The 26247-nt window shown below is 33.2% G+C and overlaps 2 protein-coding genes and 1 non-coding gene across 8 annotated transcripts in view; 1 reads left to right on the plus strand and 2 right to left on the minus strand.

The window, feature by feature from the left end:
• Positions 1–647: 647 nt before the first annotated feature.
• Positions 648–719, minus strand: TRNAD-GUC (transfer RNA aspartic acid (anticodon GUC)). Its single transcript has one exon. It is a non-coding gene; the product is annotated as a tRNA-Asp (tRNA).
• A 1707-nt stretch (positions 720–2426) lies between these two features.
• Positions 2427–11984, plus strand: LOC145738839 (uncharacterized). Of its 3 annotated transcripts, none has more exons than XM_081993929.1 (7): positions 2427–2660; positions 8427–8556; positions 8610–8764; positions 8814–9889; positions 9939–10102; positions 10918–11289; positions 11341–11984. In XM_081993929.1, the coding sequence occupies exons 2-7, from the start codon at positions 8457–8459 to the stop codon at positions 11703–11705; spliced, it is 2232 nt and encodes a 743-aa protein (XP_081850055.1). In that variant the 5' UTR covers positions 2427–2660; positions 8427–8456; the 3' UTR covers positions 11706–11984. The 3 variants fall into 3 exon arrangements, with proteins under 3 accessions (XP_081850055.1, XP_081850057.1, XP_081850056.1); XM_081993931.1 differs by lacking the exon at positions 2427–2660 and adding an exon at positions 2781–2893; XM_081993930.1 differs by lacking the exon at positions 2427–2660 and adding an exon at positions 2858–2992.
• Positions 11985–14270: 2286 nt separating this feature from the next.
• Positions 14271–26247, minus strand: part of tgo (Aryl hydrocarbon receptor nuclear translocator homolog tgo) — a 39107-nt gene continuing 27130 nt past the window's right edge. The window contains exons 4-10 of one of the 4 annotated variants that reach the window (XM_081994652.1): positions 22028–22102; positions 20973–21293; positions 20358–20552; positions 19962–20261; positions 19105–19422; positions 17567–17692; positions 14271–15655 (exon numbers count right to left, since the gene is read on the minus strand). In XM_081994652.1, coding sequence (XP_081850778.1) covers positions 15339–15655; positions 17567–17692; positions 19105–19422; positions 19962–20261; positions 20358–20552; positions 20973–21293; positions 22028–22102 — 1652 coding nt within the window. In that variant the 3' untranslated portion in view covers positions 14271–15338. The remainder of the gene's footprint in view (positions 15656–17566; positions 17693–19104; positions 19423–19961; positions 20262–20357; positions 20553–20972; positions 21294–22027; positions 22103–26247) is intronic. The other 3 variants (XM_081994654.1, XM_081994655.1, XM_081994656.1) reach the window with 3 other exon arrangements.

A 26247-nucleotide genomic window follows, 5' to 3' on the forward strand; every position in this document is an offset into this window, starting at 1 on the left:
CATCCTGTATATTAACATTGGTATTTTTTTTAGATATTCAGTTTAGAAGCTCTCAATCACTATTTGCGGGCACAGAATGAAATTTTAGCGAATAAATTGCAGTTATCTTTTCTTATGAAAGACTAATACACAGAAGAAATAAACATTAATGTCTGCATCAATATTTCTTCAATCACTTCTTACGTATTGAATGTTGGTTATATGTAATATATAAAATCAAAATGTCAAGTCCATGGAATAGATTTCTCTTTTAGAAGAATAACACCCTGGTCAAGATTTAATGATCTGTAAACACTTTGAAGGCACAATCTTCTAAGAAATGAAGAATTTTTTTCAACTTTCTAAGCAAATGGCAAATAACTCACAATGTTGTAATCGAAATGTATTTTTTAAATTATTTTGTTTTGAATTTATTGACAATTCTTCAAAAATGGCTACTAAAGTCAAAATTCGTATAATTCGATCAATGCATCGTTTTATATTTTGTTCTCAAAACGATTTGTTATCAAAACAAATGTTTGCCTATTGCCTTTTGGGATAATTGTTTGGAATATTATAAAAAATACTGACTCAGGGTGGTTTTGCTATACATATAATCAAGCGCGGGTGTAAAAAATTATTTTAAGAGTAAAATAAACAAAAAAGTTCTCTCCGGCCGGGAATCGAACCCGGGTCTCCCGCGTGACAGGCGGGGATACTGACCACTATACTACCGAAGACTTGGAAATACTTTTAAAATACCCGCTATGTGCCCGCGCACCAAACAAATATGTACAGTGTGTTTGATGATAATAGACATCGTCTGATATAAAATAAACTAGTTATTTGAAATGGAACGCACTGTATATTACAATACTTTTGAATACTCATATCGATTTCGAATATTCATGTATCAGAACCTATCCCTAACGGTATTCGAGATATTGACATTTGAAAAATGATATTTTTATATTTAGTAGTGACATAGCTCCTAACCAGTATGAGATAGAGCAAAACAGCTTTCATATTCCTATCTTAAATCATTGACATTTATCGATTGGTCATACTTTTAATTGACAGTTGGCAAAAATTTGATGCATCAATTTTGCAACAATTTCTGAATACCAGTAAAGTAAATATTGTTTCTAGCAGTTCAAATTTTGACAACGTTTTTCTCCTTGACTATACAAAATTTTGTAGTGTTTTTCCAGGTTATTGGATAGGGAATTTAATGAGGATTCTAAAAATGTGCTTAAAACAGTAATTTTCTTACTCCAAGTGGGTTTTACAGACGATTTTCTCTCTGACTGTCTTTTCAAAACTGTGTTTCTGTCAGTTCAAACTTTGACACCGCTTTTCTCCTTGACTATATCAAATTTTGTAGGGTTTTTCCAGGTTATTGGATAGGAAATTTAATGAGGATTCTAAAAATGTGCTTAAAACAGTAATTTTCTTACTCCAAGTAGGTTTTACAGACGATTTTCTCTCTGACTGTCTTTTCAAAACTGTGTTTCTGGCAGGTCAAATTTTGACTCCGCTTTTCTCCTTGACTATACCAAATTTTGTAGTGTTTTTTCAGGTTATTGGACAGGAAATTTAATGAAGATTCCAAAAAATGTGTTTAAAAAAGTCATTTCCTCACTCTAAGTGGGTTTGACAAGCAATTTTGTCCCTGACTGTCCTCAAAAGTTGCAAAAATTAGGGTTTAGAAAAGTTTTCTTGCCTGTATTTGATACAAAACGTCTTTCTCAAATTTGTAACGGTTATTTTCTCGATGGTCACGTGACTGGCTAGCTAAATTATCTCCCAAAAACCACATGGTATCTGTCAAAACTTGCCTAGAATTTTCAAGAATTACAGTTTAACACAGTTTTCGAAACAAGACGTGTTTCTGAGATTTTGACACATTATTTTGACAATATTTTCAGAAAATTACTTGACACACAGGACATACAGCCATGACAGGAAAATGATGTTTTTCAAAAAAACTTTCCTGTCACTCATTGAATTTCACTTTACCTTACCAGTATGGCAAAAATCAAAGTAAAACAGTATGACGTAACAGTGAAAAAAGATAGGTTTTGCGTGTAACAAATAATTTATTGTTACAGTTTGTAATATCAACATAGCTAAATTATAATAAAGTTATTCATCTTTGTGATTCATTGACCTAAAAAACACTATAAATATGCAAACATATATCACAAATATTATTATGCATCTTTTTTCTGCTTTTGTCATCAGTTTTAGACTGTGAATGTTCCAAATTGTATCACACTGTAGATATTATCACAATTGATGATCCACCAAATCTCTAGAATTGTAAGGAATGTGCGAAAATTAACATTTGAAATTAGCATAAATTCATCCAACTGAATCTGTTTGCGGATTCAATCTAGCAATGGTCAAACTAAGTAAGCAAATGTAAAATGATGGCCATCGGCAATTATCCGATAAACAAATTGAAAATTGCCTCTGTACAACTGTGCGCTTGTTATTTCGTGTTGTGTAGGTACCTAGTTTGTATGGTACTTTTAGGTACAAATTCAGTCCGCGACAGCTCACTTTCATATAGCAAGCAAATTTCGGCCGCCTCCTGTTTTAGTACCACTGAACTAGAATTTGAATATTTTAGTTTAGTAATTTAGTGAACTTTTGCGTACTTCCATTGGATTTATTAGGTAAGTTAAATTAATTTTGTTGTTCGTCGTTTATAAAGTGACACTAGTTGCAATGAACTTTATTAAATATAAACCACCCCTTATTGTTTTAAGTGATAATTTCAGATATGAAAAAGTAAACATATACATTTTGAATGCCACTCCATTCCACGATAACGTGTTTTAATTGAAAATGCCTTGAAGCGATAGTAATAATTTCTTAAGAGTTAAGTGACTGAAGAAGATATTTCAAGGTTTGTTTAGCATTAGCAAACCAATCTTCATTAAAGATAGTTCTTCTAGCCGGTTTTGTTGTGTTTTCCAGTGACTCAAAAGATTTGTTTGGACTTAAGGTAGAATCATTTTATTTAAGTAGTTATAATTTTTATAAAAAGTTTTGGAAATAGTCAAAGTTGCAGTTTATTAACTAATTCTATAAATGTTCTTCCAAGTTTTCACTTGTTCATTAAAATGAACTGGTTTTCACTACCCATCTCAACAACCGTAAAATTAATTTGAACGTTAATTGGTATGAATACAATTATGAGAATTCTTCATTCACATTGTTGGTAACTGAAATTTTGCTGTTCCTTTCCCTATTGCAATATTTTTCCAAAAAAATTGTTATATACAAAATGATTTAAACATGCATATATGAGCTAATTTGATTGCAAATTAATTACCTATTTTGACCAGAATGCCATTTCAAAGGTACTATTTTCCACTTCCTTTACATTAACAATGGCGGATAGTACTATATATCAAGGCTAACGATTAGGCACAGTACAACAATTAAGGTCCTGTTAATCTGAATATTTTATTCGACCAAATATTATTGGCCGTGTAATGTAATGTCCGGTCCTTTTTTCTATAAATTAATACTAGTTTGAAGCGTTGAATTACTGTTACTCAATACATTGAAACCCAATAAAATCGCATTATAGATTGTTTTGTTTGAAAGTCCTAGCTTAGAAAAGTTCTTGATTAAAGAAATTACAACTTTACTTTTTATTTTATTGTTATATGCGTATTATGGTGATTTTCTGTTTTGACCACAGTTTTAATGGTTGTCTTTTGAACGGTTTTAAGATTAGGTATAAGATTTTAAATAGATTTGTGTTATGGATGTTGAAATGGATGGTATACCACAGGCTATAAGGAACAATACTTGTTATACAATTTTGAGGGTAACCCAAACCTAACCACTATTACAGTTGGTAAGATTTGTGAAAAAGCAGTTGTCTGTATCAAGAAGTTTACACAATTTCAAAAAACTTCGATTTTAGTTTGTACCGGGTGACCCAATAAGACTGTTTCTCGACCATATCTCATAATCTCATTTTCTCAATATTTTAGGTTAGGAAAGAGAATTTGAAAAACGGTTTTCACTGGCCTATTTGGATGTTATTTGGATATTTTTTCATAAAGAAAAAGTGGAATTTGAGTCATGGTGTCAAAAGTAGCCCCCTGGCGCAGAAAGATTCAACTAAATTAACTATATTTTGGTTGATTCTTATTGCCTTAAGAAATGCTCTTTTCAACAATACCGAATTTGTTAAAATTGGTCAAACCGTTAAGAAAGCAGGTTATTGCAAAAACAATTGAACACCTCACGTCATCTTTGTTTTTGAAATAACAGAAATTTGTTTTTTACGAAAATTATAGATAAATTGGTTCGCTTTAAAAATGAGGAAAAAAAAACTCTAGTTTATTGTGCAAAATTTATAGAAAATGCACAAAATTTAAAATGGCAGTTACGTCCTCTGGTGGTCATTTTTAAAACTTTAAAATATTCTCCAGCGATTCTTCATGACCGATTTACCTAAAAAAATGTTTTACCCAAAATCATACGACGAACCATTCCCGAGATATGGTCTTGGGTCACCCGGTACAGGCCATGTTATGATAAAGTTTTTATTAAATTTTTAAACATACAGCAGACTGGTCGTATATACGACTTAAGTTTTGATCACTCTGTATTTATATCAATGATATGATACAAATGGCAAGTGTGATTGTTTTGTTTACAGTCTTTGATGAGTAAAAACAAATTTTATGCAACTAGTGTGATAATAAATCTTAATTTGTGTTGTGTAGGGGATATTTAAGTATGAGGTTTGAATCCAACTTACTTTTTGAGATATTCATAATAGTGGAACATAGGACATTGGAGGCTAACAATTCTACTTAACCGTACATTTTTTGTAAAGCTCAGTAGGCCATTTTGTAGCCCTTGAAGTGTGGAATCAGATGACACTAAAATATACTGGGTGACCCAATTAAAATTTTTGAAATCTGTGCCTTTGAACACATTAACTCCACTTGCATAATTGTATCTCAGATCTATCTGGAGTATAACTATGTATAGAATGATAAACTCATATAACTTTTAGAAACATTACATACTCCAGAGCATGTTTCCATTTTGAATTAAATATCGCAAAAACTGCAAGAGTTGAGAGCATATTTTCCTCAACTTGGTTGTTATTAGTAAGTTGGACTATACGCACTGTCAGTTGTATTATGGATCATCCTGTATATTTGATGGGCTTGCAAACAAGTTTGTAGTCCCAGGTAGTTTGTATTTAATTGATGACAGCTACATCTTGACTTGAGATTCTAAAAATCGACCCGAAAGAGTTGATTGGCCGCCCTAAAAGTTTAATCAACCTTAACATAAGCCTCCAAGAAAAGATTTAGTGTCATCTCTTTGATACAAACTACTGGAAAGTACTAAAAAATTGTCAAAATAATTTATTGTACAAACACATTTTTGTTGTGTTTCAGTATTTGTTTTTTGTACTTTTTTCAGTCAGAGAATTTTTTGAAATTAACAAATACATGTGCATATGGTGAATATTCAGAGTTTTGGAGAATGATGCAGGATTTTTTTCTATCCAAAATATAATATTTTTATATAAGGAGATAGGAGAGGAGATATCGATATCAATCATTGTTTGCAAACGTTTTATTATCAGAAAAACATATTTCATGAATTGATCTTATTTCCTTGTGATACATTACCTAACGTGGATAAATAACCGATGTTCAATTTAGTGAGACTGTTCACATTAGGGAGAGAGGCACAAAGTCATGTTAAAATCAGCACAGAACAGGAAACATATTAAACAGAACATATTAAAATAATGTTTTATCTTATTGGACAACAGACTGACTGAAATGAGTTATTTAAAGATGGAATTAGTTGTTCTTTGTTTTAAGTGATAAAATCTCTTCAATATCCCAACAATTTTGTTGAGTCCACTCTATAGAAACATTCAAAGCTTAAATAGCTCATTTAATGTCTTATCTTCGACGCAGAAATTGGCAGTTACTTTCTTCCTCTGAAGAATGATCGTTAATGTCAAAGTTATCAACATTCTTATTCCATTCTGCTACATTCAGTACAGTTAGTCTGCAAACAAATTAGCAAAAACTTCACTTACTTTGCAAGAGAACAGCATTTGAGGAAGAACTTAAAGCATAGACCAATGACACTTGGTGTGGCTTCTACTGAGGATTCTATTGACAACTGGTGGTAGCTCTATCCAAGAAGATCACTAGAAATCTCCTAAGCATCAAGAAACGAAGAAAAGCATCAGTACTGGCGATAAACAAAACAACTTTAAGCGATAAACAAAACTTAAAACTTTTACCACCAAGATCTTTTAAGCAAAGGTCCGAAAGAGAAAGGAATGTTATACATTCCCTTCAGAAGAGCAGTATCATGCTTGTCTGAGATAAGTTTTTTAAATTACCGGGGTTGATACAGGAATGGGGATTTCTCCCATGATAGAAAATAAAAATTTTAACTTTCATAATTTGTTTCTTATTTAATAGCCTATAGGTACATTTTAAAAAGTTGATTTAAAATTGAAATCTGCGTTCTGGGGTTGGGGTTGCCATATCTCTGCTATTTTAAATATTTTCAGTTTTCCGCCAAAAAAATTAATTACCACTTTTTTGTCCACCAATTTAAATTAAACAAGTGTTTCTAAATCCTGTTTAAAATAAAGTTTCCATAAATTTAGAAAGTAATTAACAAAGGTTTTTCCGATCGTCCAAATTTAAGTCGTCATCTAATTACTTAAATTTTACTATATTATTAACTATTACGTGATGGCTTGATGTTAATGAAGCTATAAACCATTAATTTTAAACTCTTATCGTAATAAATGGAAAATAAAAAAATCTCGTTTGGTAAAACGGTTAGACCAATATAGCAGATGGCTTATTAATTCGGTTATCAAAAATAACTGATAATATTACAAGGTGCAATTGTTATAGTTCAATCACGTTCAATGCAACAATTACTATACTTAACATATTTACACTACTGACTCACAGCAGCTTAAATAATGAGACCAGATAATTTGTTATTAACAAAAACAACTTTAAAGTTTCTTGAGTGTGACAAATTGCATGAGTCAAACTATACTACAACAAATTGTCAGTTGTACAGTAGTCTAGGAGGTAATTAAAGAAATAGTACTTGATTTTCAAGTGAAACTTTTAAACAATAGCTTGACAGTTATTAAACTTGGTTTACATAAATGTTGCAATAACTGAGCTGTTCTATCAAAAAAGACCAAACCTTCAATATAACTGTGTGATTGATGTTTTACTGTAATTTCTACATTTTAAAAACTTTTCTTTTACAAATCTAATTATAATAATAATTTTCAAATTATGTAAACGTGTTTCAAATCAATATTGACTTAAATAGCAACTTGTGGAATTTCGGACAATATAATTATTACTCTTGAAGTTTTCACACCTCATTGGGAGCAGTAATGTGCTTTATATCAATATTGACCTAAATGATACAACAGTATAATACCCTGAATTTTTCTACACCAGGAAATTATGAGTACAAAACCGATAATCAATCTTAAGAATTGCAAATAAAACATACATGGCAACAAAAATCAAAAGTTAATGTGTACAGAATGGAAAGAGAAATCGGGGGTGTCTCGTTTGTCAAAGAGTGTCAAGTATAGTTGTTAGGGTTGTTTTTCCATTTTGTCTGTAGTTGTACCAGTTTTTCGGCGATATTTGACATTTGAGTGCGTTGATAAACCAGTTTGTTAGGTGGGTTATGTAAGGGATTATTAGGATGTCTGTCTGTTGTCTGGATATGTTGTTCAGTTCCGTTTGTCCTCAGTATGTTTCCATAGTCCAAAACAGTGGTTGGCGAATCTGTAAATTGTGGTGGCTGTTTTAGTACTGATTCCTTATTTGTATGTTAAAGATCTGAAGTGTTTCGATCTTCTGACAATTTCTGTCTTGTACATGTTTTGTAAATTTTAGTTTTTTGTCAAAACTAACCAAGTACTTTATGTCGTTTTTTGGTTCAGTTATGCGGCAGTTTGCTGTTAGGAGAGGCTGTGTTAATTTTGTGGTAGCTTTCTGCTGCTTTTGTGGTTGTTTTGTCATGTACAATAAGTAGTATGTAAGAAGTTTTGTCGATGTTATGTATCTTTTGGCAGCATAGGGTTGAATCAAAAAAATCGCTTTATATGTCCGGTAAAATATAGGAAATAAATATCGGATAGAAATAAATGCGTAACTGTTATAAATTTTCGATTTTCTATGCTAGTTTGCAACAATGTCACGTCATTGAGAAAATAATAGTTTTAACACCTACACGTTAGAGCAATTAAATTTGATGTAAAATGTTTAGGTTGATAACCGTTTGGTTAAACTAGTTTTAACCAATGAAAAAAAGAAAGTTTTCTACTGGTTAAGTGTCACTACTAATTACATAGAAATCTCCGTTCATTTCAGGTTTAATGGAAAATTAACACCACAATCAACATGAACAAATACATTAAGCTTTTCTTTCATCGCATTCTTAAGGATTTCCGACAAAGGGAATTGCTTCCACTGAAGTTACTATTTTTCATGCATTCCTCAAGTAAGTTTTGCTGTTACATACCAAGAAAACTCACTAACTTTAGCAATATAAAGCAATACTGGTTCTCTATCCTTACTTGACAATTCACATGAGAGAACTAGGCATAAATGTGGAGGAAACAGCCATTATGTCTGCCGTAACTCCTGCTGTTGCCATTCTCATGCCTCCATTAGCAGGCATGATAGCTGATAAAATTGGAAATTTTAGGGTAAGTGTTATTCACAAAATAAACACAACCACAAATCAAATTGTTACAGATTATGCTCTCATTATTCTCCATAATTGGTGGAGCATCAGCCTTACTTCTGCTCTTGGTACCAGTAGGACGATTAACTTTCACCTTCCCGAACGATGTGATATTTGGAATGTCTTGCACTCCCCATCATCCTTTAATATTAACATTAGACCAAAACTTCCCTTGCAATCCTACAGGATCTGAAATAAACAGTACTGAAGTGGACTTATCCTTGAAATCTTGCGGTTATGCCTGCCAGGCAATTCTGAACGAAAACTATACGTCTGCTGTTTTGAATACAACAAAGTATGAAATCCAAATGTTCGATATTGAAAATAACTCCACTTTTAGTTATACCTACACGCAAGACAAAGATGACACTTACGACCCTCAGCTTATATCCAGAAATAGAAACAATAAACTGTTGAAGAATAATGAAAGATATGAAACTGCAATAAGGAAACTATCAAAAAACGTAATCTACTTCCCTGCACATTCTTTATTTAACTTCTCCTGTGATATCGGGAATGAAGATAACGTTTCTTGTATGATGGGATTTGGTGATCACTTCAAAAATTTCACCAAACTAGGAGTCAATTTCAAGGTTAGTTTGCGTGTAGACAAAATATCTCATGATGACACTGAAGAAAACCGTCGTTCCTATTTGGTGCTTGGAATTGAAGGCAAACAGAAGCCACAATGTTTGGAAAACGAATCTTTAAAAAGAAAGCACATAACGATCACTATCCCAGTGAACAATTCCGACTCTAAAGTACAGCATCTAGACTTAGGCAGTTGTTCTAGAAAGTGTTTACTAACAAGCCCAAGAAAGCAAATATGCACCAACCAAAAAACCATTATAGAAAAAGATATGCAGTTAACCTTCTGGTCTTATCTGTCAATTAGAGTTTTCGTTGGTATTATAAGTGGAACTTCGTTTGCGATGTTTGAAGGAGCAGTTATAGCAATTTTAAGGGAGCACAAAGCTGACTATGGCTTGCAAAGAATTTATGCCACCATAGGTGGAATGATTAGCTCTCCACTATCAGGATGGATGATTGATTTTGCTAGCAGAGGAAAAAGTTACACAGATTTTCGGTTAGTTACTTTATATTCCTCTGAACAATAACTGAGTATTCATTTTCAGACCAATTTTCTTCCTTTATGCCGCTTTGAAGCTTTTCAGTGGAATATTGATGCTGTTTATTAACTTGGAGTTCAAACAAGCATCTTCTAGTGTTGTTAGTGACGTTATTCATGTACTTAAGAAGTTGGAGCTACTCGCTTTATTCATATCTTGTTTGATTTTAGGTAAGTTTTTTTTTATATTATTCTATAAGGGGTTTATAATTTAAAAGTCAAGAACTTTTCTGCTTCTAGATCTCTACTAATTGTTCCGTTAAGGAAATCTATTCTTAAAACTACATTTAAGTTAGGAAATGGATTAATTGCTTATCCATAATGAATGTTAATGAGAGAAATTAGTGAAATGACATTTTTCCTTCTCACTGGAATGGACTAATTGGTCCTTTTATTAATTGACTACTTCAATCGTCAGATATTACGCCAATAAATTTTTTGTTATTCCCCATCAAGAGGGGAAATCTTTTTAAGCGGCTAATGAATAATAAAAAAAAATTCTCTAGGGAGAAAAATTAGTATTTATTAATATCTTATTCAAGAATTTTTTATTAATTCTCGTCTAGGCCAAATAAGTAGATTCCCTAGAATGCGTGCGTCAGAAAAGTATAATAGTGTTCCTTAATGTTAGAACTGTCAAATTTAGACCCATAAAGCTGTAAACACAACTTACATTGCAACTCCTCAAAGAAGCACATCTGTTTGACCTTTTATACTCTCAGGTCACTGGTGAGTGAGTTTGGACAGTTATGACAGCTATCACGTAATATGTAAGAAAGTATAAAAGTGTTCTTTATAGTATTTACAACTCCATGAACCTGTAAATACTACTTACAAACACACATCTACTTGGCATTTTATAATTCCCAAATAATCCATTTGCATCCATTGCAACCTTTTTTTCATCATTCTCTTAAAATTTCTTAAATTCACTTTTTCTGGGTTGAAGAAACAGACACCTAACTGTATGAACTGTAAATTTATAGGTTGCGCATGGGGATTCATAGAAAGTTTCCTATTTTGGCTTCTGGAAGATCTAGGAGCATCCAAATCCTTGATGGGGCTCACCATAACTGTAGGAGGTGTGGTTGGAATACCTCTCTTAGTACTATCTGGTCCTATAGTAAAAAAAATTGGACACGCAAACGTAATATTCATTGGTTTTGTCTTCTACGCCGTAAGGTTACTGGGATATTCCCTAATCTACAACCCTTGGCTTTGCCTTATATTTGAAGCTATGGAAAGTATTACTTTTGGCTTGAGTTTTACTGCGGCTGTTACTTATGCTGCTAAGCTTTCAACAGTAACAACTGACACCAGTATCCAAGGAATGCTTGGTGGTCTCTACTATGGAGTTGGTGAGTGTACTTTTAGTAAACCACATAACAAGTTTAATACGAAAATTATAGGCAAAGGAGTGGGCAGCTTAATAGGAGGCTATCTGATTAAACCCATAGGAATCAGGCATACATTCCAAGCTTTTGCAGTAGCTACACTAATCATAGGATTGATTTACTTTGCGTTTTACCACCTTTACATGAAACAACGTCCCTCTGAAGGAACAGACATTACTAAAAAGGATTCAGTACGACCCAAATCGGGTGAGGCGACCGACATCAATTTGAAAGAAAACGACACAAAAGAAGACAATTTTGAATTACCTGTAGCCGTTTATGAAGATGCAATGTGCAATCCTGCTTATGAAGCTACAGAAGATGATGTTGAAAAAGATGAGTTAGAAAGTAAAACCGCTAATGGAGGGGTTGTAACTTAATGTTGACAGTGTAAAATATTGTTTGTATTATGTTGACTAAAGTAGTTGCAGACAAATATGAAGTTCCTAGAATATACTTTTTACTCTTCTAGAGAGTTTGACAGTTGAATTATTTATTGTTATTATAGAATATTATACTTATTATCAGTAAATTCTATTTCATAAACAATAATATGTTTTTCGAAATTTTTACTATAGCTATTTTATTTCTTGTTGAGCTTTGAACAAAATGTATTGATATTAAATCTGTGATACAAATAGAATAAAACTTGAACCAAGTACGGTGTGTCTTTTTTCCAATGTAGGTAATTCTAATATAAGTGAGTTTTTTTTCATTGAGCTTGTCAAATAAAATTGGATACAAAAATGGATTGGATAAAAACAACTCTTTTCACAGAACTAAAAACATGTTCTTCTGTAAGACTCTGTAACTAACCGTTTCTTCAAAAGAACGACCATTGTTATTTAGACACCCTGTACAATATTATTGGATATACTTGCTTAAAAAAGCAGTGTTACGTTTCTAGCCACCTTAAAACGTAAAGAGTTTCCTATGCTTCGATATCAATTTTTATCAATCTTAGATTGCCTACATGTTTAGACGAATCAATTTTCAACAAGTTTTATAACTTTGGCATATATTAAGTCTATTTCAGACAGTTTTTAACTTGGTTCCTATCACAGTAAAAAGGTTCGCTCAAACGTCAAAATATAGCTCCTAATCTAGTATTCCTTAATAAGTACAATTTTTATAATTTTTTTGGCAAAAATTTTGAACAGATTTGTTTCTGATTCTTCGACAAAGGTGAAATAGGGTTTCGCAGTAGCTAATGTTGTTGTTGTTTTAGTTTGGTTGAATATCCAGAAATAGTTTTATTACCAATATAGAAATCTTGACACATGGTGAATATCCTGTCAATTAAACAGAACAATGTAATTTTGCACGTTGTAGTAACACCAGCCGCCAATAGATGGATGGGTGTATACTATTTACAGGAAACTTTTGTTCTGCCAAAATTACAGTGTTCTGTTTGAACATGAAGTTTTTATTCAGTGCATTCACCATTTGTCAAGATTTCTGTATTGGTGTTCCTTCAAAAGTCAAAATGTAGCCCCTAATTTTGACTTTCTTTTACCTGAAATCCGTTTAAAAAATTACAAATAACTGGGATATATGACGTGAAAGAAACTGTACTAGAAATATTGAATATACCACAACTTGGTTCCTATGACAGTTAGGAAGTTCGTTCAAACGTTAAACTGTAGCCCCTAATATTGGCTTTCTTTTACCTAACTAAAATCCGTTTCCTTTACAAAATTACAAATAACGGAGATATTGACCGGGAAATAGAGCAATGCAAGTTAACAAGTTTTATTGTAGAATTTGACAGCTCATAACTTAACTTGGTCTTATGAGAGCCAGAAGGTTCGTTCAAATGTCAAAATATAGCCAGTAATTTCAACTTTCTTTTATTTCAGCACAATTTTCTTTAAAAAATTACAAATAACTGGGATATTTTACGTGAAAGTAACTGTACTAGAAAAATTTAAAATACCACAATTTGACAGCTTCTAACTTGGTTCCTATGACAGTTAGGAGGTTCGTTCAAAAGTCAAAACGTTGCCCCTAATTTTGACTTTCTTTTACTCGAAATCCGTTTTCTTTACAAAATTACAAATAACCGAGATATTGACGGGGAAATAGAGCAGTGCAAGTAAACAAGATTTATAGAAGATTTCATAATTTGACAGCTCATAACTTGGTGCTTATGAGAGCCAGAAGGTTCGTTCAAATGTCAGCCAGTAATTTCAGCTTTCTTTTCTCTCAGCACATTTTTCTTTAAAAATCACAAATAACTGGGATATTCGACGTGAGAGTAACTGTACTAGAAAAATTTAAATACCAGAATTTGACAGCTCCTAAGACAGTTAGGAGGTTTGTTCAAAAGTCAAAACGTTGCCCCTAATTTTGACTTTCTTTTACCCGAAATCCGTTTTCTTTACAAAAAACCGAGATATTGACCGGGAAATAGAGCAGTGCAAGTACTTAAACAAGTTTTATTGAAGATTTCATAATTTGACAGCTCATAACTTGGTGCTTATGAGAGCCAGGAGGTTCGTTCAAATGTCAAAATATAGCCAGTACTTTCAGCTTTCTTTTATCTCAGCACGATTTTCTTTAAAAAATCACAAATAACTGGGATATTTGACGTGACTGTACTAGAAAAATTGAAAATTACCACAATTTGACAGCTCCTAACTTGGTTCCTACGACAGTTAGGAGGTTCGTTCAAACATTAAACTGTAGCCGCTAATTTTGGCTTTCTTTTACCTGAAATCTGTTTTCTCACAAACAACCGAGATATTGACCGGGAAATGGAGCAGTGCAAGTAAACAAGACTTTTTGAAGATTTCATAATTTGGTGCTTATGAGAGCAAGAAGGTTCGTTCAAATGTCAAAATATAGCCAGTAATTTCAACTTTCTTTTATCTCAGCAGTTTTTAAGGAGTATAAGGACTAGTGTTTTTACTGAAAGAAATGAGGGTAAAAAACACGAAACAAAATATCTTAGCATCGTTTATTGACTTTTTAAAATTTTTCGCCATTAATGTTCAAAACTCGGGTCAGAATTTCATAATACAAGAAATCTTTACAATATACGTGGGTAAACGGAAACTCTACAAAAATATCCACTGTGTAAAATAGATAAAATTCCTTAAGTATAGAAATAAAAAGTTTTGTACTTTACAGAACTCTTTCAAATATTGCAAAGCACATTGGGCATAAGCAGGTGCGTCCACTACACAACAAACATTTTATAAACACGTATTTACACAATATGTAAGCATTTCTTGTTACGTTATTATTTGAGTATCTGGTGATATGTATCATTATTATCAACGAAACAAACATTCCTGGCCAGTGACTCTTTCAGTCTAAGATGTAGTGAACGCACATTTGTGATATAAACCAACATTGTAAACCACTTTCACCAGATAATTCACAATAATTGAAAACTAAATTGAGAGAAACATTTAACTACAAACTATACTGATTAAGACTAAAATAATCTATATAAAATTGTATGTATAAAGTAAAATATTCTTTTTTACAGTTACTTATAAATAAAATGAGTACAGTGATTGAGACTACTTGACAATAAGAGTTAAGCCGTAGACTAAATCGTATTGATATACTTACATTCTGGACGTCACGACAGCTATAGTAACGAAAAAGTCGGCCTTGCAAGATACATAGAGTCGATTTATACAATTTTCCTTGTATTGACTTATTTAGGCGTTTTTTATATTCCAAATATGCACCCTAAATCCCAAAATATATTCACTGGAATGTACTCACTGGACCTCTTAAATAAACTGATGACAAAACTCATATCCGTGGTCAAATTATATGATATTTTGTATATTAGAAACTTCTATTCTGACCATGCTATTTTCTCTTTTCATCGTGGATAACATTGCTTTTATGAAAAAATATTTAAAGCTGCCACATGAAACCTAAAGGCAGATATACGTATATATCCAATATGGCACATTATGTAATCTACTTATGTGTGTATAATCCAAGAAAAATAGCAATCAGTCAGAAAAAAAAGCGTCCAATACCCACGACTACTCAAAAGTGCCGTCAAACATTGTTCCTAAATCTCCAAATGGCGCAGTCCCACTTCCGTCTAACATTTGAAGCATATCGGACAATTCATGGGGTTGTGGTTGCGCTGACGGCGCTTGCGCTGGCACGTGACCAGACTCCGACCCTTGGGGTGTGTTCTGCCAACTAGCCCACTGATAGGTGGCGGGCGCAGGCGCCGGAGCTCCCGTTGTCGTTGCCCTTCCTCCGGTACTCAGCTGTGTATAAGTTGGACCTGGAGATCTGGGACTCGGTTGATTGTGCCCGTACTGGTGTGTGCTTGAATAACCTTCTTCACCTAAGGAAATAAATTAGTTAGTAAGAAAATGCAATGTGGCGCGCAAATAATATGAAAAATATAAAGTAATTACTTTTAGATCCTCCATCTGTTAGTGCTACTTTAGGTTAGGTTAGGTTAGTTTTTATTTCGTTAAATTGATTAATTATATATGAACAGTTCAGCAATTTTTAATTCTGCCTTTGCTTGTTTCTCAATTATTATTAAAGGAAAATGTCCATACCAGGAAACATTAATTAAAGTGTCATTAAACAAAGAAAAGTTTTTCAGCTAGAATATGTAAGTAGCAGCAGCAGTAGGGAGAACCAACCTTTTAGAATCTTCTGCTCATTTTAAACAATTTTTCTAAGGTTTAGGACACTTATAGAGTCCTGTGACAGTTTTTGATAGTATTTAAAGGCATCTGACAATGTTAAAAGATTTTTCGAAAGTTTAGGACAATGGGGCCATCAACCAATTTTTATTTTGTTAATCGACAGCGCTTCAAAAAATATTTAACACGTATTTTTTGTTTTCGGCTTTAGAAGAATTTAAACCTAAGAAAAATGTCAATAAAAATTTTATTTGGTTGTTTCACCCTATATACATTACATCCCGTTTGACGTCATAAGGGGACTAGTTTTTGACGTAAAACGATGTTCGCTGTTTCTTTTCAGCTTAACGATCCTCGAGCGAAATAGAGTATATGAACGTACGTCGGATATTAGCAGTCGTCAGTCGACAGTGAAAGCAGGGAAAACTAACAGTACTGACACTATTGACAGTTCTCTCTCGGATTTCCTTCCTTCAAATGAAATGCAGATGGTAACACCGGCAATACACAATGTGCTTATGAATGTAGAATTCCACCTACGTTAAGCATATTGAATGGGCCTATCCCAGATATCATAAATTTTTGTTTTAATGACTGGAATCGAAAGAATAGGATCAAAAAACTAATTTTTCATATTCTTGAAGAAAAAATTTTGGTCGTAAATGTTCCTACATTAGTTTGAATTTGTCCATTAAATTTAAAAGATCTGTTTTGGCGCGCATGTGACGTACGTAATTCTGGGCGATTTTATTGGCTGTTGCACGCCATCTGTTTCACTTCTTGTCGCTGATTGGTTGATAGTGTAGTACGTCACCGGCGGCGGGCGTTTTAAACATGAGATTAATGTAGTTTTTATCATCATTTTTTTTCTATTTAGACTTAATATTTTTGAAAACAAAAAAATACGGGTATAATATTTTCAATCCGTCTTTGTAGTTATGAAATAAAAAAAAATTGTGGGGCAGACCCATTGTCCCATACATACGTCACGCACAGGGATGTGTCAACCTCAATTTAGTATTTAATCAGGTTTTTATAAAAAAAAACTAGTGGCGTAAAGTAAAAACGTAAAATTATCACTTAATACAATTTTTTAAACAGGAAACATTACAATATTAATGTTTTGAATGGAAAATTGGACTATAGTTGATGACCCCGATGAAGAGGCCTCTGACAATTTTTAGGAGGTTTTTGCTAGTACTTAAAGGCTTTTGGTCATTACAAATAATTTTTCTAAAAGTTACGACAATTTTAGAGTCCTCTGACAATTTTTGGGAGATTTTCAATTTCAATTTTAATTTCAATCTGGTGATTAGTGGTCATAAGGCGTGATCTGACTAAAATTTGCCGTTTCACCAATCTCGTCATAAAAGCTATTTACAAATGACTACAAAAAACGTTTTTTTTTTTGGTAATAAGTTGACCTGTTTTTCTTCATCGTGGCGGTTATTTGATCTTTACTTAAACATTATTTTGTTATTGAATCGGCACGATTCTAAACCATACACTAATGATCAGAAAACTTTCAATCAAAAATAAATTTGGTGCAAAACCCTTATTGTACACTGAAAAAGACATAAAATGAAGTATATACTTACTTAATCTAGCTAACACTGCAGCCTTTCCAGTACTAGACGGAGTTTGAGATGGAGATCCGTAGTGCACAGGGGATTGAGTTGTTGTTTCGTAGTTAGTGTATACGTCATCTCGCCGCTCGTTACAACCTTTCAAAAAAATTATTCAAAATTATTTGCCAACACTGTAAAAGCCATAAAAAAACCAGTGTGAACCAAGCAAATTTACTAAATCAAATCTAGACAGTTGTAAAAGCTAAGGAGACACGTCACGTGATTTGATTATGCAATTTCGAACTAGCAACATTGTAAGGAGCAGTTGACATCTGCCAAAAACAGTCACGTGACCTTCAAAATGTAGTCTATGTCCGTTTCCCCAACATTAACTAAGTTGAGTTTAAGGACTGCTTAGATAAGTTTAGTTTAGACTGTGACAATTTTCACGTTATTTTGCACCCGATCTGTCACATTCAAACCACAACTTAGCTTAAGTTGTACTTAAAATCGACTTGGAAGTGTCAGGGAAACAGGCATGAAAACTTTAAAAAATTGGCAACTTAAAGTTAAGACATTTGTAAAAACTTGTAATTGTAAGAGACACACCAGGGGACTTTGATATTGCAATTTTGAGCTTGCAACACTGTAAAATATAAACAATGTACAGTGTGATTGTAGCAAAATATTTTAGAACAGCAGTCAAAATCAACCTAATTATCATAAAGTTAAAGTATATAAATTTTTGTTCTTCCAAAAATCCTTTAGATATGTTTATTTTGACATTCCTACCACTGCTTTGTGGTCAAAAGAATATTATATTAAGTTGAACTTTGCTTGTTTAGGATATACTTTATATCACACTTGTTTGATAAGATCTGTAAGAACTTGAAATCAATGAATCTTCAGAAGTTCAGTTATATACCAATAATCTAGGAAAATGCTGATCTAACTTTATAGTGAGTATGAGGAAAGATACAAAATTGCCAGAGTACTGCAAAATTAAAATTGTCCAAAATGTAAAACCAACTGTCATAATTTTCAGTTAATCCTAACTCAAAATTTGAGAGGATAGGCGTACCTGAGTTTTAAGTTAAAATGAGATAGACATTGTAAACACTCTAATAAACACTGACGCCAAAATACGTCTTTTGTTTGTCATACGTCTTCTTGTCATGCATAACAATTTTAGTTGTTTAAAATTCATTGATTTATTCAGCAGAAATCTTGCAGTATTCCAAACAACTAAACTAGCATAATCCTCTCCCAATCACAACAGCTATTGTTAATTTTAAAAACTTAATTTCGATCGTTTTCAGGGTGCGTATTCTTGAAACGAGGGAAGGGAGTTATCAAGAGAAAGACCTATAGAATGTGACAGAAGCCCGTTATTGTCAGCTTCTTCTGTCACATTCTATCAACACTTCTCCTGAGATTTCCGTTCCCTGCTTTCAAGAATTAGGCCCCTGAAAGTGTGTCAACTACTGGTACGTTTCAATTCACAGCATTAATATATTTTTTGTTTTATTTAATAGACGAAACTCAACTATATCAATTGCACAACTCACCTGATGTGGAAGTCATCGGCATGTACTCGCTCTGCAAATGAGTAGGAGGCAACATATGAGTGTAAAGTCCAGTTTCCCGCCTTTGCAAACTATAATCTAAGCCTGGCTGTTGATAAGCTACTTGTTCCTGAGTCTCATTGCTGCTGTCGGCAGTGGAATGGAGCGATTTGGCGGTCGTATTTGTGCAAACTATGTACTCCACTTCGTCCGTGTACGGATTCAGAAACGAGAAAGCGCTGGTTCTTAGCCAGACATATTCTCGATTTTTCGCCCTGAATCGGTACATTACTGACAGCACTTGTCCTTTTAGCTTTAGCACTAGAAAGGAAATACAAAATTAAGTTATGTCTAAGTGACAAAAAGAGAAAAAGCTACAATTTTTTCTGAAATGTGATATTTTAAGAATCTCATATAGAAACAACTGAATAGATCTAATTACAGGGGTGTTAATTAACAATTATACAAAGAGATATTGATATACAGAGTAGAATGTTCTTTAAAACATCTCTAACATACTTGAAGAGAAAAACTGGTAAATCATAAATAATCAAGAATTTTAACTATTTGATGAGTAAAACCGTATAAACTTTCATAGATGACGTAAAATCTTGACCCATTGTCTGATACTTCAGAATTTCCCTGTAATACGCAAAACATATTAATTACAGTAATTCTAGTTTTGATTCGGTCACGTACCAGCGTCTACTTACACTAATAATGCTTTTTACGTACGTTGTAAAAATTGTTAGAAAATTAGAATATTACTTTGTTGCAGTAAATCTCAAACCACAAATGGTTGCTTAAGATAACATTCTAGGAAGTGAGTGAGATAACTCGTATATGACCAATTTACTAACCTTGCTCGAAACTGTCTTTCATATGCGTCTGATCCTCCGGATGAAATAAATCGAAACAACTCTTCCCCAGTAATTCGGGTGGAGAGTAGCCCAACAGTCCCATCACCCTCTGGTCAACGAAAGTAAATTTTCCATCTGTCGAATGACGGGATATGAACTCGGAATTGCTGTTTGAACCCGACAAATCGCTAGTATTGGGCGTGGACGTCACTTGTAGCCGCCCAATTGCTACCAAACAGCAATGGGCGGTGTGCATATCGTCTTCTGATTGCCGTTCCATTTGCACACCTGTGAACATATCTGATATTTCCCCATATTTAATGTAAGATCCCACCAGAAAGTTTGATATGAAAAAGAGAAGCGCAATTTTTCATATAAAAATGTCCTGGAACGTACCTGAGGGAGGCCAGTTTTTGATATAGCCGGTACAATGTACTACAGCATAGCTTTGACCATCTCTCGCCGGTCCTAAGCTATTTCGTTGCTTTAGTCTGTTTAGATGTCCCACCCCCATGTTTTCAGGAGACAGACTGCCTATTTTCATTCTGCAGATGAAGCCTCTTCTGGATCCCATACATAGACGCATCGAGGCTAAAAAATATATATCCTAATAAGTTAATTGTAGACACCTGATTGATGAAACGCTTATGATAATATTTTTAGTAGTTTTAGGATCTTGATGAAAGTATAGAACAGGTAAAAGAATACATATACTTGGGACAAATAAGAAAAACCAAACTGAAGGATAATGCTAGCGTGGGCATTATTCGAAACACTCTCTTACATATTAAAAGAGTTTTTAATCAATCTCCCTGCTCTCATATATGGCAAACCTGGACGTTCCCACACGTTTATGTTCGAGTTTATTTCATGTTGGTTCTCATTGTACCCATTTAGTGTTTTTAATTGTAAAAAAAGTCCGTTTAATGCCACTGCACAATCAGGCAGCAGAAAAAATATTTACAAAAAAAAATCATGTGTAGTGTATATTTCAAAATGACATATACTTACACTGATGACCTTCCTTTTTGACAGTGCCAGTCTTGAGATCTAATATTCGTCCAGTGTTCTGTGGTTCCTGGGTAGATAGTTGCTCCCGAACTTTATCGACATCCTCTGGATGAATGTTGTCGTAAATACAAGAGCCATACCAGTCACTCTGAGAGTAATTCAACACAGGAGCCACAGAATCGGAAACGTAGATTACTCTTCCAGTATCACAGCTAACAACGAAAAGGAAACCATCCGCAGCCTCTAAGATCAGGTGCTTCAATTCCTGATCAGTCAAGAATGACGGTTTGTATGTGCCGTCCGTACTTGTGTTTCCAGTACCTAAAAATTATAATATATTTTAGAACGTAAAGTAAAGTTTGGGAAATCATTTTTATTTCTTCAATACAACGTAAAAGTTATTAAAACTATCTAGTAACCATACTGTTCGAAAAGAAACAGTGTGTGTACGAGTGCGATCTCTTTGTCAGTTCATTTTTATGCACAGTGCGTTTTGCATATCCGATATGGACTTCTAAGAACGTCAGTAAAAATTTTTATTCAAAATACGGTACCTGTTTGAAATACCAAAGCCCAAAGTGTTGACTAACAATAATTGTCTTGGCTGGTAATTGTTTCCTGATTTACATCACAACTGAATTTGGGTTGGTGAAAACTTTATTATTTTAGATCCACCTACCGGGTGATTCTCCTAAATCAATCGTAATTGTCAAGCTTACTTAAAAGTCTGCTCAAACTTGATAAGTCAACCTGATTTGCATGGAAGGAAAAAGAACAAGTAACATATACACTTAACATAAGTTCTTTCTCCGATTTTTCATGTAACTTACTTAATTTGCTAGAGTTTCATGTTTATATGATACACACACCTAAAGGCATGCATGCGTATTCAAAGCGCTATACAAGCAGGTTACGATTGATGTATTAAGTTTTGGCTAGCATAACAAAACAGCGGTCTGCTACCTACAGAGATGATTTTCTAGAAATTTAGTTGTTAATATTACTTGGAAAAGAAAGTTATTGAAGCACTAAAAAAGTGAAGGTCTGCACTTTACCGTTTGTGCGCAGGTAAGCTTTTCCACCTATGGCCGTACCATCCATGGTTGCCTTTTCGCGGACTAACTCTTCCTCTGTAAGGTGATTGAATTTCATTAACCAATGAAAACAATTATATCAGAAAATTATGTTCTCTGTTCCAAAAAATGCAACATTAATTTAGTTTATTTTCGGTTTTCTAAATACCAATAATTAAACTATTATAATAATACATTTTGCACTTTTTGGAACTGAGTACGTATTGACAAACGATAAACATGCATGTTTAAGGTTTCTTCAAAATTTAATACATCTATCGCAACACTTCTGATGAATGTACATGGAGATAATTAACAATTATTGTATTCCAATTTAGTGTAAATAAGTCCCTTAATCAAAATAATATTACACTGAACTTACAAGTTGAGATAACTCATTAATTCTGATAGTTTCAGATTTAATTTAACTACTTTTTTGGCCAGGAAACTACCTAGAAACAAAGTAGACTTAATTGTTCACGAAAATCGTATCTTGCAATTTTTTGCTAAAATGAAAAATAAGGGCGTTACAGGGTGGTCAAAATTAAACTAATTAAAGCTACTAGAATCCAATAACAAATAAAATCATATCCTATTTGAAAAATTATAAGTTTGGATTGTTACTCAAATTTGAGACACTGTGTACATTAAGAAACTATCTAGGAAAAAAGTAGAGTTAATAGTTTTTTCTAAAATGAAAAATAAAGGAGTTACAGGGTGGTTCAAATTTGGATTAATAAAGGCTGCCAGGCCAAACGTCCAATAAAAAATTGGTCATCTTGTTTGAAAAATTATAAAATTGATTTGTTAATCAAAGTTGGGATACCCTGTATATTAATAAACTATCCACGAATAAGGTAGAGTTACAAGATTCGCATCTTGCAATTTTTTGCTAAAAACAAAGGAGTTACAGGGTGGTCAAAATTGCATTAATCAAGACTGCTAGAACGGAAATACTTAAATATCCATTAGTTATCCAATCCATTATTAAAAATAGGTAAAAACAATGAGGTCGTCTACCAAAAAAATGATTTGTGGTAATTAGAAGTACTTAAAATATGGGACACAAATTTTGTTTGTTTTTTCTTGCTCTATTCTCCACGCTTATTTGGTATGGACGTATGTCTTGTATGAATTTTTACCAAATGTAAAAATTTCTACTTTCAAAGTGTCAACTGTCTTTCACTGAATCACATTCTAATGTAGTTGCCATATTCACTTTAAAATACAGAATGTTTCTGTTTTAGTTTCAGTGATTCATGAATTTAAATTATACCCAGACTTCTTACTGTTCATTTCTTCTTACTCTTTAGGTCTGCAATTCAACAGAACATCATCATAGTTAATTGATACAAGACCTTATTAGGCCAGTGTTACTTAACTTTGGCAACAATGCACTGGTTACAAAGAATGAATAATCCGCCTTTAAACTACATTACAGAATTGAAGAGTCTCTAATTACGTCACGGGGGATCGTGCCAGGCTCATTAGAACATTTCATAAAAACTCTTTATATAACGTTTGCACATTGTTAGGAATAAACTGTATTATATATTTTCAATCTTAAATTCCACTATGGTAGACGACCCCATTGAGATATATTGATTAAAGCTATTAAACCAAATTGCATTCGAAGTTCAAAACTTAAAGAAACTGAGTGGGAAAGCAATTAACATAATGATAACCAAAGCTGTTAAAACAGCGAAAATTCGGAAATCCAGGAATTGCCTTAAAAATGCAAAGTTTCTCTAAAGTAACTTTGTGCTTCAGCATTAAAAGAATTAGTTTGGCTGAAGTTTGGTTTACGCTCTTAAGTTATAGAAGTAATGAACTTCTCTAAAAAAATTTAATTTTGAAGCAGCACAGATCAGAGAACATAAATTATTTGATAATTATTATTAATTGTATGTTCCTATTTGCAACCTAAAACACATGAAAAACGAGGTAATTTGCTAAATAGAACCAAACTTGCATATCCTTTGGTTGAATGTTACGGTAAAATTATTGAAGGTAAAACATTCTGAAACTGGAACTCAAGTGACATTGAGAAATTACGCTTCTTACTGGTTTTCAATGGACAAAGAAATTGCAGGTAAAAAAAGATTGAATACTTTTCAAAGGGCCAATCAAATTTATGACTTTAGTTTATCATACGCAAAAATCAAAGAGGTATCGAATTTCTAAGCGTGACTTAAAACCGTTCGTACTAAATGAAGTTTAAATGGAACAAAAAATTGGTAGCGACTCTAATTTGGTAGGATGGATTAAAAGTTAAAAGCACAGCCTATTGATATCAACGCTAATAAATTGGCTTGGCAGATCGTGTCGCCTATGTCCCATTAAATAAAAAAGGCCGCAATCCATTTCAAGTAGCCACCATAAACTATCCTGGTGCGTGGGTGAACATTATACAGGCTTAGGAAGGAAATTGTACCTCCATCTGATATTTAAATTGTGCATTTCTTAGGCAGCGAAGATATAAATAGCATCTGAGAAATATGCGAATTTCCATACAGCGCATAGCTACTGAGGTTTCAACGCTTGGTAGGTACCGAAGTGGTACTATTTTTTTAACAGATAATTCTAGGTCAGTGCTACAAATGTAAAGATCAGTGCAATCAATGGAGTGAAAAATCGAATTAAACTTAATTGCGGGTAAACTATTTTAATTAATGTTTGATCAAAATTGGTGTGCTCTTGCAAGTTGCGAGCGAAACAACGTTATTAAGACGCGGTCGCCTATTTTTATTTTTACAGGCACGGTAAGGTCGTACTTTGTGGTAACACAGAAAAAAAAAGACGAAATCTCAGAATGGGATTAAATAATAAGGACATTAATCCTGGTTAGCGAAGAGTAGGCAGTCTGTGGCCCATAACTAACGGCCGATAGCATCACTGTGCACAAGTAAGTACGACCACAGCCACGGTACGAGCAGTACAGACCTCCGTTACAAAGCACCATCGTCGTCGGAGGTATCAGAGGTGCTTTCTGTCTTTTTTTCCGCCGAAGAACTTTACCGGTTACCAGTATGTACAAGGGTCGGAGTCGCAGGAATACCAATATATTATCTACACGCCATTGTCGTTTTATAAAACAGTGGTCCACTGCTTAAAAGGTTGTAATACTGCTGGGATGGCATTCATCATTTTTGCCGTCTTTCGTTTTCTCTCCTGCTAGCGCTTCGAATGTATACGATGACAACATAAATAAAACTTTTAAATTCAAATATATTTGTTTCACCAACCAACTCTCAATAATATTCTAGCCAGAAAGGTTTCACCTGGCAAAGTTGGAATAACTACTTTAAGTAATAAGTAGTAAATATCCATAATTTCAAATCTACTGGAAGTATCCATCCAATGAATTTTTGTACGAACGAACAAAAATGACAAGGATTACCGAATGGTTAACACAACTACAGACAAAATGGAAAAACAACCCCCACAACTGGACTATAATACACCCTATTTCCCTTCCAAGACCAACAGACAATCCCGCTTTACCCACTCCACTCTGTTGGAGCATTTCAGTCAAATGTAAATAACACCCCTATGTAAATATTAGGGTATATAGACGTTATTGTAAATATTAATTGTATTAACTAGAATTACGACATATCTCGTATAAAACATTTTTTCTTTTCAAATGTATCATGGGCAGAAAGGTCACGCGGCCGATAGCCCTTTTTACTGTACTCTTTATACCTTAAAATAAATATTATATACAGGGTGATGTCAAAGTTTGTTGATTGACGCTTTTTCAAAATATGAACAATAACAGATAAGCCAATACAAATTATAAGTAATAAGTATTACTTATTTTAATAGACATTTTTGAACTTTTGAACAAGTATTCTATTGTTATTCAAATTTTTTTATTTTTTAGATTCTCTGAAGACGGTGGTAGTCTTTCCACTGAAACGTTAGGTTAGGGATAACCTAGTTGAAAATAGTGCAAAATTCTATTTTCCCAACAAACTTTTTTTGTGTGGTGAGACAGAAGACCCAACTAAAAACGAAGAAATAAGTATTTCAGTCAAGTAACAAAACTACTTATTACTTTACTTCAAGTAGATTTTGGTACTAGGTAATCCAGCTCTCTCTCATTAATTCCTAAGTGATGAATAGAAAAAGAGACACCCTGTACATCCATGTAAATTATGAATGGTTGTCAACTAAACCATCGGGTACCACGAAATATT

Source organism: Ips typographus, linkage group LG16 (genome assembly GCF_016097725.1).
Source record: "Ips typographus isolate SLU linkage group LG16, UJ_Ityp_2.0, whole genome shotgun sequence".
Classification (NCBI taxonomy): Eukaryota; Metazoa; Arthropoda; class Insecta; order Coleoptera; family Curculionidae; genus Ips; species Ips typographus.